Raw genomic sequence first — 19,525 nt, forward strand, 5'->3', positions numbered from 1 at the left:
ATTACCATTTTCTATAAATATGGACTTTTGAATTTAGATTAAAAACTTTTTGATATTTTGCAAAAATTAGTTTTTAAAAATTGGGCTGAAAGAAAAAACCAAAACCTAACCCAAATTTCATTCTTCTATTTCCATCGTTTTCTCTCTCTCGGGTTCTTCATCCACCAGGTCCCACAACCCGGTTCTGAGTCCAAAGGATAGTAAGTCAATTCTAGTAGTTGTCCGGTTCGTATTCAAGCGGAGATAGGAGAGTTTTGGGAGCTTCAAAGGTAATATTTCAAAATTACCCTAATTAATTTATTTAGGGTTGCATGTTTAATTTGTGCAATTAGAGTAAAATCGATTCTCATTTCCGCTGCGCATGCCTATTTTTTCATCATCGTCTTGGTTTTAATGTTAAATGCATTGACCAAGATATAAATATATATGCACACAATAAACATTTTTATGCTTTAAGTTTTGGGTTTAGTTTCTATATAGTTCATAAGATTGTTTGACCCACCAACTTATTGTAAACAACTCAATTTCAATAGTACATGCTATTGAATTTAAACATTTATCTAGTAACTCATCTTTGTATTCTTTTTATACTTTTCATATTTACTAAAAAATTTCACCTTTCACTCCATATGAGAAAATTTCTAATACGATGGTAGTATGAACAATTTTATTCATTTTTGCTATAAAGTAGCATGTAAGAATTATGGTGGGATTCATGAAATAAATGAATAAATTATTTAGTGACGTATGCCAAGTAATTCCACATTACTTTCTTAATCTACTTTTCACAATTATCAAGTAACTTAATTTTACAATTCTACACCATAAACACAAACTTACTAACTCTAACATATTAATCCCAGACTTATTCAATCCACTTAGTGTCCTAAATGCCCCCTAAGCTTTAAAACATTTCACATAAAGTTTTGGGCTTGATTTCAATTTAGTGTCTATATTTCATAATATTGAAATATTTTATTTGAATTTGATCTTTAGGTTTCAAGATTTACACTTGTAACCTAGATTTTTCACTAATTATTATTATTATTATTATTATTATCGTCTTTACTATTAATGTTTATTAATTAATTTGAAATAATTATAATTTATTAAGTTTTTCCATTTTTCATTACTATTTTAATTAAGTTGAAATAATTATAATTTATTAAGTCTTTCCATTTTTCCATCACTATTAAAATTAGAATTAAAAATTCACATCATAGTTTATTTTAAATTAACCAATAGCAATGACTCGAAATAAGTATTTGCTGAAAAATTAAGGTTAAAGGTGTAAATCAATATAGAGATCAAATTGAAACAAAATTCAAACCTCAAGAATAAAATTGAATGAAGATCAAAGATATTATTTTTAAGAAAATAGCGTTATTTTTTAATAGAAGACAAATGTAATGAGTTTTTTTTATACATATGATTTAGTGTAATTTGAATAGTAGTAAATTGGATGGGGTGATTTTATATAAGCGAGAGTGGAGAAAAAATGAAATTGCAATAGATATCATTCTTAGGCTTAATTAAATGTATAAAAACATACAACATAGTTTGTATGTGATTGTTATATTTGCAACCTATTTTTTATAGAAAAAAAAACAACAATATACTTAAAAGTTCCTAAGTTCATGCTCTCCCTTCCCTTACACATATAAAAAAATAAAATTTTAAAATCTAATTATCACCTAAGCTTTTAATTGGGTGAGGTGGGTTGCACCCAAGTTTTTTCTCTTTTTTTCCTTTTTTTTTTTTTTTGTTTGAAATCCCGACTATTGGGCTCCAAAGTAGAACCACGAAAAGGCGGCCCGGCCCAATGGAGAAGCGAATGGCATTTGGCGGGAAAACTGATACCGGCAAAATAGAAAACTTTCTTCACTTGTTCTGTTCTTCAGCTGCTGCTCTGAGCTCTCCCTCCAATTCTCCGACGCCACTACACAATAATGGATTCCGATTCAGACTCAGATTCAGATGCTTCTCACGTCTCCGCCACTCCTCCCAGAGCTTCAAACCCGCCGTCGTCTTCATTTACTCCCTTCACTTCATCCTCTAAACCTAATCGTAACTTCACCAAAGCCTCTTCACTCCCACGTACGGCCAGTTCGAAACCCCTAAAATCCTCCTCCAGAGTTGCTAAACCACCTCCATCACCTGATGCGAAGCCTTCCGAGAAAGAATCGTCTCCCGATTGGACTCCCCTTCCGACTCTGCCGTTTCAAATCCGACGGGCGTCTGATCAGAGTCGCGCAATTTCGTCCTCCGAATCATTGGAGATGCTTCCAGCTGGCTTCTTCTCAAAATCTCCTTCCTTCATGAAATTCCGTCGATCCAGTCTTAATTTTGAGACTTTCGAGGATAATCGGACTTTGTCGGAGCCGATTCAGCCGAACAATGCTGAAACTGAAATCGCTGGTTGTTCAACTGCTGGTTGGGGGATAAAAGATGAATTTATAAGTCCCCGGAATCCAGTGAAACCTGTTAGGAAACATCCTAACTTGATTGGAGCCCAAGTTTCTGTTCCGCCGATCAAAGTGCGCAAATGTGGAGGTGAAGGCAACTTTGTGAAACTTAACATGAATGGTAGGAAACGGAAATTTGTTAAGAAATTCACCCGGAGAAAGTATGGCGAGCGGAATAGTTACCGGCCCCATCGAAAGACTAAGACGAACCTAAAAACTGAAGATTGTGACGAGGCGGCTAGTTTCTGCGATGAGGATGGTTTGGTTACGGAAACAACGCAACATCCTCAGAAGCAGGGCAATGGAGGTGCGAAATTTGATCCGATTACCATTGAAGAGACTATATCCAATGTGCGAAATGATCCATCTGAGGATAACTTGGTGCAGTTGTTGAAGTTAGCTTATGGATACAATTCTTTCCAAGATGGGCAGTTAGAGGCGATCAAAATGGTGCTGGCCGGGAAATCAACGATGGTCGTTTTGCCCACCGGTGCTGGTAAATCAATTTGTTATCAAATACCGGCAATGATTCTACCTGGGATAACCGTTGTTGTTAGTCCTTTGGTGGCATTAATGATAGATCAGATAAAACAATTGCCACCTGTAATTCAGGGTGGCTTCTTATGCAGCAGTCAGGTAGTCCTTGCTCTATTTCTCTATCAACTTTTTAAACATTCTTTGCACTTGTATGATCACCAAGTGTTGAAGAACGAGCAACTTTACATGATCATTCTTTTGTATTTTTAGAGACCTGAAGAAGTAGCTGAAACAGTGAGGCTGCTCATCCAAGGGACGATGAAGGTACATGAATGGAAATACTCCTATCCTTTGCTCTCTCTGTTGCAGAGTGTTATCGTGATTTTTTCTTGCAACTCTTTTTGATCAATGTATTGAGTGACTATCTTGCAGTTAAATGTTACAAGTATTGTTCGGTTGCAAACAACTGCGACTTGATAATTTATAGTTGCATGACATCAGTCATCACATGGTTAAGTTCGTATATATATTTTCAGGTGCTCTTTGTTTCACCTGAAAGGTTTCAGAACACAGATTTTCTGTCAATATTCTCTAGCAGCTTAGTGGTATCGCTTCTTGTGGTGGATGAAGCTCACTGCATATCTGAATGGCAAGTCGATTCCCCATTTCACGTTTGTACTGAGACGAGCATCATTTTCTTAATCAGACACTTCACTCATGAGGACTCTGGCTTTCAGCATATGCATTGGCATAAATGAACTAATCTAACTTATTCAATTTGATATTACTAGGTCTCACAACTTTCGACCTTCATATATGAGGCTTAGAGCATCTTTACTTCGAGCTGAACTCAATGTTAACTGCATTCTTGCAATGACTGCAACGGCAACTACTTCAACTATGCAAGCAATTATGACTGCATTAGAAATTCCTCCAGACAATCTCATTCTAAGAACTACAGTAAGGACAAATCTACAATTGTCAGTATCAATGAGTACAAACAGGCAAGTGTAAAATTATAAGAATTGATTCATCTCCTTCACGATGCCGTTTCTCTTTATTGTATGGGTCCTTTTAATTAACTCTTTCAACTTTTCAATTTGATATATTAAGAGTAAAAGATCTACTGAGGCTAATCAAGTCTTCTCCCATAACTGAAGTTCAGAGCATTATTATCTACTGCAAGTTTCAGGTTTGTGCGTGTACTCAGTGTCTAAATGCTGAAATTTCTCTGTCAATTATATATTAATATGAGTACATAGAAGTTTGAATGCGACATAAGCTCACCTTCTTGCCTTTTTCTGTCAATAATATAATAATATATTAATATGAGTACATCTGTCTTTTGAGTGAGTGTGGAATGAAATGATCAAATCAAAATTCTTGTGGCTTTTTTTCCTGTTTATTTCATTTCCTGAATGAGCCAGTCTTTTTCAATCACTTTGAACTGTTTCATTGTGTGGTAGTGTCGAAAGTCCTCTTCCTACATAATTAAGTGTTTTTGAAGAGGAAAATGTAGTTTGTTCATCATTTTGCACAGTAACCCAACAGTGTTCTTCAATTTTAATTAATTCTGGATTGATTTTAAAGTTTTAGCTTGCCATGATTGCTTCTCTGCTTTAATGTTGCAGGCAGAAACTGATTTGGTAAGCAGATACTTGTGTGATAATGGCATCTCCGCAAAGGTCACTTCTGCAACTTAGCTAATTATGAATAGCAACTATTACGGGTATTTTAAAAGTAAATCTGATTAGTTGTTTACTATTGCCAGAGTTATCACAGTGGTCTTCTTGCTAAAGATCGCAAACGCATACAAGAGAATTTTTGTTCAAACAAGATTAGAGTGGTGAGATACCTTATTCTTCTATTATTTATGTGTGGACTGTATGTGTATATGAATGTTATGAATAATTGTTCTCTCTCAATACTTTGACTGCCACTTTTTCTAAAGGTTGTTGCAACTGTGGCTTTTGGCATGGGACTTGACAAGAGGGACGTTGGCGCTGTAAGGATTTAGAGAGCACTTTCTAATTGTTTTACTCCTTGTTATAATTGCATACAGTGTGAGGATATTCCAGATATATTGAAGTGGTTGACTAGCATTAAAATAGTAGTATGAACTTCTTGATGTATTCCATCCACTAATCTCTCTAAAGATGTTTCATGTCAGTGAATGTCAGAAATTAAAAAAAAAAAAAAAACGCAAGCTTCTCTTTTTTTTTAAAAAAAAAAAAATTAATATCGGTACTAAAAAGGAGTGAGTAAACTGATTTTGGAATCATCTGTATACATCAATTCCACAACTTTGTGCATGCAATGTAATAAACAATTAGCTGTGGAGGATTATAATAACTTGAAATCACATAGATGGACCCCATTGTACTCATGAGATAAATTTTCCAGACATCAAATTAGCTTTTATTGCTATTTGGAATATTTACACTGTATGAACAATCATATTTGAACAGTAAGAAAGTGTAAGTTAAATGTTTCAGGTAATCCACTATAGCATGCCGGAAAGCTTGGAAGAGTATGTTCAAGTAGGTAGTTTCTTCCAAGTAATTATTTATTTTCCAATATGACATGTATGTTATGAACATGGTATATGACATGTATGAAGTAATAGTACACTTCTTGCAGGAGATAGGGCGTGCTGGCCGGGATGGTAGATTATCCTACTGTCATCTATTTCTTGACAATGATACATATTTCAAGCTTCGAAGTCTTATGCACAGGTCATGTGATATAAATTGTTTCATTTGGTTAGTTATACAAGGACTAAATGACTTTGGAACTGATTTGAAATATTGCATGAACAGTGATGGAGTCGATGAATACAACATAAACAAATTCCTCAGTGAAGTATTCTCTAATAACAACAGTTCGTGTGAAAAAGTATATTCGATAGTCAAAGAACCTGCATCACGAAAATTTGATATGAAAGATGAGGTCGCTTCTTTTAACTATTTTGTAACTTTCTAATGTATTTACTAGCACTTTGAGGTGACAAACCTAACTATCATTAACACTATGGAATCTAGTCACAATTTTAAATGAATATGCATTGGCTGCACGTGTTAATTATTGAAATAAAGAAAGGAAGAGGAACAAGAATGCACGGTTTACGTGGAAAACACTAGACTAGGAAGTAAAAACCACGATAGAAGAAATATTATTGTTTCACACACTACAAAGCACCACAGACACAAATAAAATAAACCGAGGCAAACCCTATTACAGTTGAGAATTATAAAAAGACTAAAACGCCCTTAGGGCAAATACAACATTTTCAACACTCCCCCTCAAGTTGAGGCGTAGATGTCAATAAGACCCAACTTGCTAACACAAGTATCAAAGCTTTGTCTTGGTAATCCTTTGGTGAGAATGTTAGCACTTACCCCTAAACAAAAAGGTTTTTCATAAAGGTAGCTTGTCTATGCCTTTTGAAAACCTTACTCTTACTACTAATAATAATGAAGGGGCTTGACTGGAAGGAATGTAGGGAATAGAAATATTTCCACTATCCAGTTTTTCTTTAATGAAGTGTCTGTCAATCTCCACATGTTTAGTTCTATCATGTTGCACAGGGTTGTTGGCTATACTTATAGTTGCCTTGTTATCACAATAGAGTTTTATAGGAGCATCACTGTCTTGGTGAAGATCAGACAAAACTTTCTTCAACCATATCTCTTTGCATATTCCCAGACTCATAGTCCTATATTCCGCTTCCGCACTGCTTCTAGCAACTACACCTTGTTTCTTACTCCACCAAGTAACAAAATTACTCCATACAAAGGTACAATACCCTGAAGTTGACTTTCTATCTGTAACAGATCCTGCCCAATCTGAGTCAGTGTAAGCCTCAATGCATCTCCTGTCATGTTTCTTAAACATTAGGCCTTTTCCTGGAGTTGATCTCAAATACCTCAGAATTCAAGTAACAGCCTCCATATGTTTCTCGTAAGGAGCCTGCATAAACTGACTAACCATACTAACAACATAGGATATATTCGGTCTAGTATGAGATAAGTAAATCAGTTTTCCTACTAGACGCTGATACCTTTCTTAATTAACAAGAACTCCATCGATAGAATCTCCCAGCTTAGCATTGACTTCAACAAGGGTATCAACGGGTTTATATCCAGTCATTCCTGTCTCCCTTAACAAATCCAGAGTATATTTCCGTTGAGAAACAGATATTCCTTCTCTCGATCTCGCCACCTCCATTCCAAGAAAATATCTCAAACTCATCTGCCATTTTTCATTTTAGTTTGACAATCTCAGTAGCATCGTCTCCTAACAAAACAATATCATCAACATACACAATTAGAACAATCGTCTTTCTTGATGCAGAATTCTTTGTGAACAAGGTATGATCAGAGTACCTCTGAATGAAACCTTGGGACTTAACGAAGGTAGTGAACCTGTCAAACCAAGCTCTCGGAGACTGCTTTAAACCATATAGGGATTTTCTGAGTTTACAAACTCGACGATCAAATTGAGCTTCAAATCCAGGAGGAGAACTCATATAGACCTCTTCTTTTAATTCACCATTCAAGAATGCATTCTTCATATCAAGTTGATGGATGGGCCAATCTTTGTTAACGGTTACTGAGAGAAGAACTCGAATCGCATTCTTCACATCAGTTTTGCCACTGGAGTAAAGAGTCTTCTCCCTTCCAAACTCGCTCTTGAGGATCCCCAGGTTTTGGTTTTGGTATCTCACCAGTTAAATATCCAAACTTATGCCGCCCCTCGAGGACCATTTTAATAGACTGGAACTAGGAGAAATAGTTATGGCCATTCAGCTTCTCTCCTGTGATTATCCCTATAGAATTGCCCACAGATCTAGATAAAATATTCGTAGTAGGTAAATTAGGGAAAGCTATTACTGGATTTTCCGAATACAATGGTAAATTGGAAGAAAAGTCTGAGTTAACAGGATTTTTCTGAAGGTTTGTTGTGGTCCTAAGAATAGCCCCAAGAGCCGTAATCTGTTGTTGAAGACTTGTTAATTGTTGTTGGACTCCAAACGGAGATTGACCCATCAAGCCCGACCCACCATGACCAGTTGACCCATGTTGAGGAGGAATACACACGGTTGATGGAGAAGGTTTCTGCCCACAGGAAAAAGAAGAGGAAGCTTCACCCATATGGTTGACGGCTGAAGGTTGGAACATCGACTGGAATGGCGGCTGAAACGACAGTTAGAGCGGCGACTGGAATGGCTACAACTGAGGTTATGGCTGGGGCGCCGGCTGGTGGGAGATCGTGACCTGCTCGAATCGCAGCTGGGGCTTCGATCGACCTCGGAGATGACCCGGTTCAAGCAGCACCAGACGTGACTCGAAAACCCCAGCGACGATTGCGAAAGCCGCTGTTCTAAGTTCGATCGACTGCTGAACTCCTTGTGGCGTGGCTGGATCGGTCTCGATCGGCTGATGGACTCCCAGCGCCGGCTGTGCACTCCCCGAATTGAGAATTACTGTCGACAACTGCCTGAATAGCAACGGTGCTGATCGTTTCTTCTGTAGTTCCATCATCAACTAGGGTTGGTGACTGATTTTCTTCTATAGCGACTAGGGTTTCGTCACCATTCTTTGATACTATATTGAAATAAAGAAAGGAAGAGGAAGAAGAACGCACGGTTTACGTGGAAAACCCTAGACTAGGGAGAAAAAACCACGATAGAAGAGATTATTATTTCACACACTACAAAGCACCACAGACACAAATATAAATAGACCAAGGCAAATCTTAATACAGTAGAGAATTATAAAAAGATTAAAATGCCCTCAGGGCAAATACAACATTTTCAACATTAATAAATGAAAGATTAAGAAAGTTTAGCATCATTAAAATCTTTTGTAAGTGAGAAACTCCAAGGTCATGGGTTGAATCCATGGTGGCTACCTACCTAAGATTTAATATCCTACAAATTTCTTTGATACCCAGATGTTATAGAGTTAGACATGTTGTCTTATGAGATTAGTCAAGGTGCACGTAAGCTGGCTTGAATACTCACAAATTAATTTTTTTATTTTTATTTATTTATTTATTTTTTATTTTTTTAAAAAAAACTCCAATAATCTCTAAGGAAGGATTGACATCACTAAGACCTTTAGGCTGTGCTCTCCTCCTTTATTTTAATATATTTCGTCTTGTTTCTCATTAGAAAAAAAAAAATGTAACAGCACTAGTTACAATTTGGAGAAATATGCACTGGGAGAGAGAACACACACACGCATCAAGAAAGGGAGTAGAACCACATCCATTCTTTTGCGTGAAGGATTCAAACTCTCTAATCAATTCAGGGAACCAAAGCATATTGGAGAATGCCGGAAAGCAGCTACGTTCTAGAAGTAGATTCTTATATGTGACTGTGTGATTTAAGTCAAAGTTTTAGTTGGTGAGGAGAACATATGAACTTTTTAAAAGTCAGAAGCCGTCTCAACTTAAATCACTCTACTGTTCTCCCATTACCATGTATTTTTTTTTTTTCTAACTGTATTTACTTCTTGAAGTTCATAACTCCCAAACACTGTTCTTAGTAAATGAAAATGGAGACAGGTTGTTTAAATTAAGACCTTATGCAACTTTTTCATCCCTGCATAACCTTCCAGGCTTCCACATGTTCGTAGCCTTAGAAATCTATCAAGTAATATGATCATGGTGTAAAAATAAAAGCCAAGGAGATCCTTTTTCTGCTAGAAGTTTTTGACTGAATGGAACCTCCTTGCAAATTTATCCGAAATTATTTTTCTAGGCAAAGTTGCTTTCTCACTTGTTTTTATCTCTGACAGGTGATGATTACTATTCTAACATACTTGGAACTGGGGGAAACGCCATATTTGCGCCTACTTTCTCAGTTAAATGTGACGTGCACTTTGAATTTTCATAAGGTTGGTCTTCAATGATTTCTTTTAACTCTCACTTTCTGACTATGAAAATTCAATCGATATTTTGATTGCTTCGTGGAGATGGGCTACTATAGTTCTTACTGCTTTTAACTAAATTAATGGTGCACTCCAGAAATATGTTCAATATTTATGTAATCAGCATAATTGATCCATCTACTTGTACCATGCATTTGAAAAATGTATAATCCATGATATGTTGCAGTCAATATTTGGAAAAAGGGTCAGTGCTTAATCATTTTGCATATTCTGTGTTTGGTGCAGACTTCACCAGCGATGCTTGCTGACAAAGATATCATTGTGGCAGAAATTTTGAAGAAGTGAGTACCTAGTTTTGATCTTGACCAATCTAATACCATGCACCTTGGGAGAAAAAAAAATCTTTTCTGGATCAGGCTATTAAATTTGGGAACTTTAGGTCTGAAACTAAGCAAGGGCAGCATGTTTTTGACATGCTCACGGTGGTCAATAGTATTGGGATTTCAGCTACCAGTCTCTCAAATCATTTGCAAAATCTCAAGGTTCGGATGGTTATAAATGGAAAGCTCATCATTTCTTTAAATTTATTTTCTTGCCATTTTTACAAAATTTGGCCAGCGCACTGGAGTTGTATGTATCTTCAAACAGTTATTGCTTAGCTTTATTCCAATATGACGTTAACCTTGCATTTTAAAAATTAAATTACTCTGAACTACTCAATATACCGGTGTTTATCAATTGTGACCAATACATAAATATTCATTTTGAAGTATTGAAGATGAGTGGATGCATATTAAATAGGCCTGGTTTATTGTTTTCTTTTCTTCAATTTTATTAATATAGTTGCATGCATGATCATAATTTGGAAAGGTGTTGGACTAATTGTTCATTGATAGTCAATGGACGCAATATGTAGCATTGGTCTCTGTTATCCTTTAACTATGGAGATATGTCATGTGATTTAAAAATTTGTTGAAAGTTATGGCACGTGTTATAGTTTTTTGCGTTACAGTTTTGTCTTTATTGTCCTCCACTTCTTTTATGTAATAATTAGTTTCTTTTTTGTACTCTTTTAGTTGAAGGGAGAAGTAACATACGAGATGAAGGATCTGGCCTACTGTTATACAATTTTGAAAAACCCTGAAGATTTTTGTTCTCTGTCAGCGCATCTTAGAAAATGGTTGTCTGAGATCCAGACTAGTAAGGTGGTTGATTCTGACTTCATTATGCATTTGTTAATCTATTCATGTGTGACTATTCCAGAGGTCAAAAGCTGGCATCTGAAATCATGTTGTTCATGTTTCCATAGTCAGTATAGGAAGCACGAAGCAGAAAGCATGTACATAATACCATATTAGGTGGCCGTGATACCCCAACAAAAACTTGTATTTGTGTAGCCTTATCTTTTTCATTTATACTTATCCAAAAAAGTTCAAGTCACTTGCACCTATCTTTTATTCAAGTAACATATATAATACAACTATATAATGATTACGCTACAAAGTTTATATTAAAAGTCCAAAATGTTTGACGCATTTCATTGCATCTGTTGATCTGTATTTCTTCACTCAAAGCACCAAAATTTTTGTTAAGATGCATTGTTGTTACTTTCCATTCTCAACAACTTAGGGCCATAAAACTGCTGTTTAGGCTACGTAACATGCAACCAAGCCTATCTACTCTGTGAGTGTCCACTCATAGATTGACATTCTTGCCATCTGGGTTGATGTTATATACTTTCTTTAAATCAAGCCGGCATGGCGACGTGTGTCACGGGTGAGGTTTTCAGGTTAGGAAACTGGATGCCATGTTTGATGCGGTGACTTCTGCTATGAATTTGTGTGGAAAGAAGACTCAAGGCTGCTGTAACTTCGAGCAGACACCATTTTTAGAAGAAAAGATTTGTTCTTATTTTCAGGAGGGTGATACTTGTGATATTCCAAATAAAATGAACCAGAGCAGGTATATACAAGCACTATTTCTGATTATACAATCATAAGAAGTGAAAAGAGACTTGAATATGTAGCCCCCTTCCCTGTAAATAGTTATACAAAATTTGACCGCTGGATTATTTGTGCAGTAGTAGTGATACTAACAACATAATTATTTAGTTAAGTTATATAATTTTTTTTAATATTTAAATGTTAATTTCGTTCTTGTCCATTTCTCGGTATGTAATCATGCTTACATCAATATTATTAATGTGCAGCCCATTCCTCCGAGCAGATATAAAAGTAAGTGCAATGCAGATGCTTAACGAGTTCATTTTAAACAGGTTCCTACTCGGTTGTTTGGGGAGGCTCTTACCTTTTGCTGTAACAGGTCTTTCTGCAGAGCAACTCACAGGCTAAATTCACTCCTAGAGCCGTTGCAAGGATTATGCATGGCATTGGAAGCCCAGCTTATCCTTCCACAATTTGGTCAAGAACTCATTTTTGGTACTCTAATTTCTCTAAGTTTTAATCGAATTCTTTTACCTTGACCATCATGGGTTGACCCAGTGATAAATAGGAAGACATGATCTTGATAGAAGACTAAAAGATCATAGATTCAATTCAATTTATATAGTCACTTGCTTAGAATTTAATATCATACGTTTCCTTGACACTCAAATATTGTAGAGTCAAGTGGGTATCGTGAGATTAGTTGAGGTGCGTGTATGCTGATCCAGATACTCATAGATTTCCAACAAGAAAAAAAAATCAAATTCTTGTACATTATTTCATTTTCTTCCGACTGAAAGACAACACCAGTCATCATTAGCAAATACTTAGCTGATGAACCAATTTTACATCAGTTAACTGTGTTAAATTTGGGTTCATCTAAACTCGTAGGAAGAAAGAAAGTGTCGCTGTAATTAGACATTGAAAATAAATTTTTGCTAGAAAGATAAGCAACCAATCTGACTTTAAGCATTTGGGATGGCAGGGGTAGGTATACGCATATCAATTTCCAGGCAGTAATGGAAGCAGCGATGATTGAGCTCGTGAACATTGTCGGAAAGGACACTGCATCCTAGCTATTTATGATATTGAAATACCTTGAATCTGTTATCTGGTACTTGGAACGACCTAGTAAGTGAAATTCGTATTTGACATTATTTAATTATTTATGGTTATTTACGGTTATAGCCCTAGGATTTAGAAAAGTGTATAATATCAATTCTCTAACCTTAGAGGTGCTATTTGTTATGTAATTTTGTATTCTCTCTCTGCTCCGTGGATGTAGCTAATATACTATTAGTGAATCACGTAAATCTGTGTGTCGATTATCTATTCTTTTTACGTTTTCTGTAATCTTTAATTATCGATTTCGTAACTTGTGTACAAATGAACCTGTTTCAAAACTGTTCTTGAGCATCTAGATCCAAATGCTATGGGGTTGCTGATTCAAAATTTCGTCATCGGTCTACCATTGCCATAATTGACCTGCAACTTGTGGTTAACAAGGTAGCAAACAAATGATTCATTTCATTTTGCTCTCCACTGAGCCTAATTGTTATTAATACGACGACTTTTAGAAGGTAGAACAACGGAGTCAGTGAGTTACTGATCAGAGACCTTTTATATATCTTTGTCTATCAACATTTGTTGCAATCTCTGTTCTATCACTTATGAATTAATTGGTCTTTGCAGGAGAACGAACATATTCATGTACAAGAGATGGACGTGGAGCATGGTTGTTCTTTTGTATATTCAATACGAGGGAATAAAAGTTGGACATATTCACAATTTCACATAGTGAAGTTTTGTTTTTTTGTTTTTTTTTTGTTTTTTTTTTTTTGAAACATTTGAGAAAATGCAATTAAAAAAATGTTCTGTTAACTCCTACAGAACGATGAGAGAAATCATCTTTTTAGTATTCAATTTTTTTTTTTATTTATTCTTTTTGAGTTGGTAGGATATTCGAACTTTTTGATCTTTTAATTGAGAATACATACTTTAATCTTTGGTCGAGAGTACATACTTTCGATTCTATATCTTTAGAATATTACATAACACAGAACAAAGAGAATTTGAATCAATAAAATGTAAATATATCTTAACGAAGAAATATATATTTTCATCTCTAGATTTAAAAATGTTACAATTTTACCATTAAATTATAAATTTAGTTTTTGTTGATCATAAATAGATGTCCTCTGAGTTTTTTAAATCGTTAAGTTTTTTTTTTTTTTTTTTTTTTTTTTTTTAATGTTGTTAAGGTTTTCTTCTCTTTAGAATTTCGTTGTCGAAAAAATTTAAGGTTTATCCATCTCTATTGTGTAAGTCAACTAATGAGGCCTGAGGGCATGAAACCTTCGAGAATATACAATAAAAAGAAATGTTTCGTCGACTCCTAAGGTCTTCTATTGTTATTATCATTTTTCAATTTTGTGGAGACATTAACTCCCAAGATTTGTTAGAATTCTTTTTTTAGTAAATAATTTATTATTATTATTTTAAGCTCAGTGATATTGAGTTAGAGGATTCGAACTTCTAGTCTTTTGATAGAGAGTACATATTTTGTCATGTTTATCAATTCGTAAAAAAATTGGTGTAATCGTAATGAGATTTTATTGACAGATCAATTGTAATTAGCTATAATCGCAAACGTAATTTGATTGTTTTTTATCACGTTTACTTATAATTATGGATCTATCACATTTACTGTTACTGTTATCGATTAGAGTTAAATTGTAACGATAATGGTAAATGTGATAAATTCATAATTCTCATATTGTAACAATAACGGTTACGGTAACGATAACGGTAACGATATTGGTGAAAATTTTAAATGCAATCAGATTAAGTACCCTTCTGCTCGTTAAACAGTTTGTATTTTTTTATTACAAATTTGGGAGTGAGTCTCAAATGTCAATACAAGTACATAATATAAGTAGACAACATCAAACATAATTAAATGGGAGTCACGTTTCAAATTACCATCGATTTATTACATTTTTCTGATGTAAATGTTGTCTTACATAGTTTTGTTATGCTCATATTGGAGTATAAGATTTTTTTTTTTTTTTAGCCGAACCAATTTGGATGAGTAACAAGTTTTCACTCTTCTTTAAGATTAGATATATTGTTTGACCTTTGGAGATAAATCTATTGGTAGAATATACATAACACAAAAGAAGAGAATTTGAATTTACAAAAAGTAAATATTTCATAATGAAAAATTACTTATTTTTGGTTCTGAAATTGGAATATAGGTTTCAAAATGTTATAATTTTACTGTTAAATTTTGATTTTAGTTTTCATTTAATTTTAGTCCACATGTTTTAATGTTTTACACTTCTACCTATTGAATTTTCGCTAGTATTGCTCACTTTAGTCTTTGCTGTTAACTTCCAATTAATTAATTTAAAATAATTGTGAAGAGAAAATTTTAAAATAATTTCAATAGTGGTGAAAAATTAGTGAAAAGTCATTAATTTTAATTTTTAAAATTTATAGACATTACATTTAGGACAGAAAGTGATTAGTTAGTGAAAAACAAGGTAAGCTAAAAATGTAGATCTCATTTGGTAACCATTTGGTTTTTTATTTTTTTATTTTTAAAAATTAAACCTATACATACTACTTCCACATCTTTCTTTGTTATTTACTCTTTTACCAATGATTTGAAAAAGCAAACCAAAATTTGAAAACGAAAAGAAAAGCTTTTGAAAACTTGATTTTGTTTTTGGAATTTGGCTAAGAATTCAACCATTGTACTTAAGAAATATGTAAATGAGAAATTTGGAGGAAATAGGCTTAATTTAAAAAATTAAAAACAAAAAACGAAATGGTTACCAAGAGAGCATTGTATTTTGAAATCTAAAGATAAAATGAAAAATAAATCCAAATCCTAGGGACCGAAAATATACTTTTCCCTATATTTAATTGTTAAAATATGTTTTATGTTCTTGAGGTGTTTGAGATTTTTGAGATTTTTGTTTTTAATTCAATAACATCTAAAGTAACGAGATTCAAACCTTTAATTTCTGGATCAAATGGTCTTTGAGTAATTGAACTATACTCACTTGTGAAAAATATATTAAAACATCAAACAATCATAATTTAAGATATAATTTAATAGTAAGATTAAAGCAATTGTTTCTTATAAAAGAAATGAGATTAAGGGGTTAATTTACAAATTTAGTTCACAATGAAGTGAGTGTCCTTTAGTGTATAGGTATGATTTCGACAATTTATATATGAAAAATTATTTTAAATGACAAAACTGCTGAAAATATTTATAAATATAGCAAAATGTCACATCATTTTTTATATATATAAATATTTTGGTTATTTTTTCTATATTTGAAAACAATCCATATATGTTTTACTTTTAACGAACAATCACGTCATTTATTCTACAAATATTCATAAATTTATATTTTGTTTTTTTATCTCCAAATAGCTACAACTATCGGGATCAAACAAGGTTAAGAAGCTATTGCATTAATTAGAACCTTTTAATTTTTTTAATAATATATAAATAAATAAAAAGAAAAATAATTTTCAATGATAAAATTGTTGAAAATATTTATAAATAAATAAAATATCACCGTCTATCTATGATAGACTGTGATATATTATTATTTGTGATAGACACATATAGTAATTTATCGTAATCTATTGTAGTTTATCGTAAACAATAAAATTTTGTCATATTTATAAATAGTTTGGTTCATTTTTACTGTATTTAAAAAGAATCTTTAACAAAATTTTACATTTGGTTTAAGGGGAGGAAAAAAAAATAAAAACAATAAAAATAATAAAAAAGGGGCATATTCGAGGAAACGGCATATTCAGTATTTCGAGTATTGAGAGATATTGGGGAACCAATTGGGAATGGTAAAGAGAGAAGAAAGAAAGGAAAACCGTTGGTTGAATAATAAGAACATAGAAGAAGTCTCCAAATCGAAGCTGCCCCATCGCTTCTTCTTGCCTCCTTTCTTTCAACTAACCACTTCTCTGCATAACAACAAAAACCCAAATCCCAAATTCTCTTCTTTCTTCTCTTTCCTTTCTCCAATTCAAGAATTCGAATTTCCCCTTCAAAATTGCGAACAATCTCAACTCCCCCAGCCCGATCCAGTCGAGGAATGGATGATGCGACGGCTTCATCAGGGTCGTTGATCAATGGACCTCCTTCCCGATCACCCTCTTCCTTTTCTTCCACCATTTTTACTAATTACCCTCTCATTTCTTCTCTCCTCGCCTTCGCTATTGCCCAGTCCATCAAGTTCTTCACCTCCTGGTATGAGCTCCGATCCGATCCAACTCCACTGGTTTGACTCTGTTTGTTGCGTTTAGGCATTATTATGCAAACCCCATATGCCGTTTTCGTGAATCTTGCTTTCTCTTTTGTTCAATCTTGAGAATATAGATTGCTTATTTGTTTCTGGGTCGTTCTGTATTATTTGTTTTAGGTTTTCTTTTAATTTTCATAGCCCATTTACTTATGAGTCATTTGTGTGTACTGTTTCTGCATCTACTATCAGATTCTGGGAAGTGTTACCTGAAAATCCGTCACTACCCATGTGATCTGTTCTCCCTCCAACGCCCTAATCAGTCTTTTAAAAAGCCCCCTGTGTGCCCTCAGGCGTGCCTCAGGGCCTTGGGGCTTTTTCATTATTTTAAATGTTATTGTAATTAGGGGTCTTTACATTTATTTTTCACTTCAACTATGCTTTCTCTTCTTTAATTAGTACTTTTATATATAATGCACCTCATTTAAAAAAGAAATGTTGCATTTCTTCTTGCGCCTTGTGGACTATTGCATTTATACTTAAATTGGTTTGTTTACAGCTTTATCAATAAGCACTTTAATAAGGATTTTGTGTTTCTTTTTTCCTTCTGTGGTGGTGGTGGGGGCAGTGTTGAAGAAATCAATGTATTGTGTTTTTACGACTTGTGACATTTCAGGTATAAGGAAAGACGATGGGATTTTAAGAAACTAGTTGGATCTGGTGGAATGCCTTCATCTCATTCCTCCGCTGTTTCTGCTCTTGCTATAGCCATTGGGCTCCAAGAAGGATTTGGAGCATCAGTCTTTGCTGTTGCATTGATCTTAGCATGTGTTGTATGGTTTCCCTTTCCATTTGATGGCTACCATTATGATTTGAGTTGTAAATTTCCTGGAACGATTTTAAGATGTTGAACACAAAAAATTTGGTGACAGGTAATGTATGATGCAACTGGTGTGAGATTACAAGCTGGACGCCAAGCAGAGGTTATATAATTCTTTGTTTCACAACACCCTCCAAGAAAAAAAACAAAAACAAAAAACCCTCTTCCTCCTTTTCCTTTTCTACTCCTTAATTGCTTTTATTTGGACATTGTTGTTATATCTTAAAGCTTAAATTTTCTTTCATTGTTTAATATACTCTTACTAGTTTGATTTTTTAGGTTTTAAATCAAATTGTTTATGAGCTTCCTGCTGAACATCCTTTGGCTGAGAGCAGACCATTGCGAGAACTTCTTGGCCACACCCCTCCCCAGGTTTCCATTAAGATGACATTCTACAGTAGTTGATTTTTGTCTATGAAATTGACATGTTAATATAATATCATATCGAATAGGCTGTATAGGTTATGATTAAATCTGGGTCTTTGCACAGTTCATTAAATTGACTTGTATTTATTTCCTTGGTGCCTTCAACTGGTAAGAATCAACTTTGAGATAAAATGGGAGATTGTTATTTTACTGCAAATTCAGCCTTCCATGACCTTCATATGCATGTCGAAGATTAGTAAATCAACTTTGAGATATACACGGTAGAGTACTATTGTTAGTGGCAGAATGACCTTGCTACCATAATCCACTGAGATTCAGCCCTTTCGTCGCTCTAATTCAATAATGATAATAATAATAATAAATCAACTTTGAGAAAAAATGGGAGATTGTTATTTTTACTATTACTTTTGGTATAATGTGGAACTGGAGATAAAATGGGAGATTGTTATTTTTACAATTACACATGGATTGCCCTTTGACTAGCTGGTTTCATGAATGTATTTAGCAATGTCTTGGCACTTTCTAGTTTTTTGTTGAGAAGGTTTGATGAGCACCTAAGACACTTAAGAGATGTGCATTTATATCTTTTTTTATGTTGACTACAATAGAAGCCAGGATTCCAAAAATTTTCCCCCTTGAATCACCTTGGAAGTATATTTTGAGAATAGCTTATTCTGGATTCACTTTGATTGAAAAAAGATTTGAGGCAATTCTGTCTAACGTGAGTCTACATTTTATTTGATTACAGGTTATAGCTGGAGGTTTGCTTGGTATTATCACCTCTTCTATTGGCCAGTTGATGATCATATTGACAAGGTCTTGAACATTGTGCTGAAGTAGATCAAGCAGGTAACGCAGTTGTTAGCCCTGATCTTGTCATTGATGAAGGCTACTTGGTGAAAACTTCACTATCAAATTATTCTTGTGAATATGGTCTGCACATAACCTTTGATTAATGAGATATTTCAGAACCCTTGTTTGATTGATTGCTGTATTTAGTGCAATAGGACCACCAAGCTGCAGCTAACACTTGCAGTAAATCAGAAAACAAACATATAGCTCTTGGCACCTACGTTTTTAGATAGCTCTAATAGCACTTGCTACAAGTCCATTTTGGTTCATGTAGTTTCCCTATTTCGTGGTTACTATTCTTAACTAATTCTGGATAAAAGGGTGAAGAAAAATTCATTTC

At 34.2% G+C, this 19,525-nt stretch overlaps 2 protein-coding genes across 8 annotated transcripts; both read left to right on the plus strand.

Moving 5' to 3' along the window:
- The first annotated feature begins 1,867 nt into the window (after positions 1-1,867).
- Positions 1,868-13,704, plus strand: LOC120082014 (DEAD/DEAH box RNA helicase family protein). Of its 6 annotated transcripts, none has more exons than XR_016530418.1 (21): positions 1,869-3,101; positions 3,213-3,266; positions 3,479-3,591; positions 3,734-3,946; positions 4,056-4,134; positions 4,574-4,627; positions 4,714-4,788; positions 4,894-4,947; positions 5,438-5,482; positions 5,583-5,677; positions 5,762-5,891; positions 9,746-9,844; positions 10,124-10,179; positions 10,278-10,380; positions 10,915-11,043; positions 11,628-11,800; positions 12,048-12,072; positions 12,161-12,276; positions 12,767-12,912; positions 13,203-13,378; positions 13,474-13,704. XR_016530418.1 is itself a non-coding variant. In XM_039037221.2 (19 exons), exons 1-19 carry the CDS (start codon positions 1,950-1,952, stop codon positions 12,855-12,857), a joined length of 2,856 nt encoding a protein of 951 aa, XP_038893149.1. In that variant the 5' UTR covers positions 1,869-1,949; the 3' UTR covers positions 12,858-13,704. The 6 variants fall into 6 exon arrangements, 2 of the variants coding, with proteins under 2 accessions (XP_038893150.1, XP_038893149.1); XR_016530419.1 differs by having other exon boundaries at positions 13,203-13,361; XR_005483021.2 differs by having other exon boundaries at positions 13,203-13,287.
- Positions 13,705-16,607: 2,903 nt separating this feature from the next.
- Positions 16,608-19,525, plus strand: LOC120080779 (Acid phosphatase/vanadium-dependent haloperoxidase-related protein). 2 transcript variants are annotated; one of them, XM_039035406.2, is made up of 5 exons: positions 16,608-17,074; positions 17,743-17,899; positions 17,999-18,049; positions 18,226-18,343; positions 19,082-19,525. In XM_039035406.2, exons 1-5 carry the CDS (start codon positions 16,920-16,922, stop codon positions 19,171-19,173), a joined length of 573 nt encoding a protein of 190 aa, XP_038891334.1. In that variant the 5' UTR covers positions 16,608-16,919; the 3' UTR covers positions 19,174-19,525. The 2 variants fall into 2 exon arrangements, with proteins under 2 accessions (XP_038891334.1, XP_038891333.1); XM_039035405.2 differs by having other exon boundaries at positions 18,226-18,318.

This window comes from Benincasa hispida, chromosome 7 (genome assembly GCF_027475165.1).
Source record: "Benincasa hispida cultivar pf3 chromosome 7, pf3_genome.v1.1, whole genome shotgun sequence".
NCBI classification, from domain to species: domain Eukaryota; kingdom Viridiplantae; phylum Streptophyta; class Magnoliopsida; order Cucurbitales; family Cucurbitaceae; genus Benincasa; species Benincasa hispida.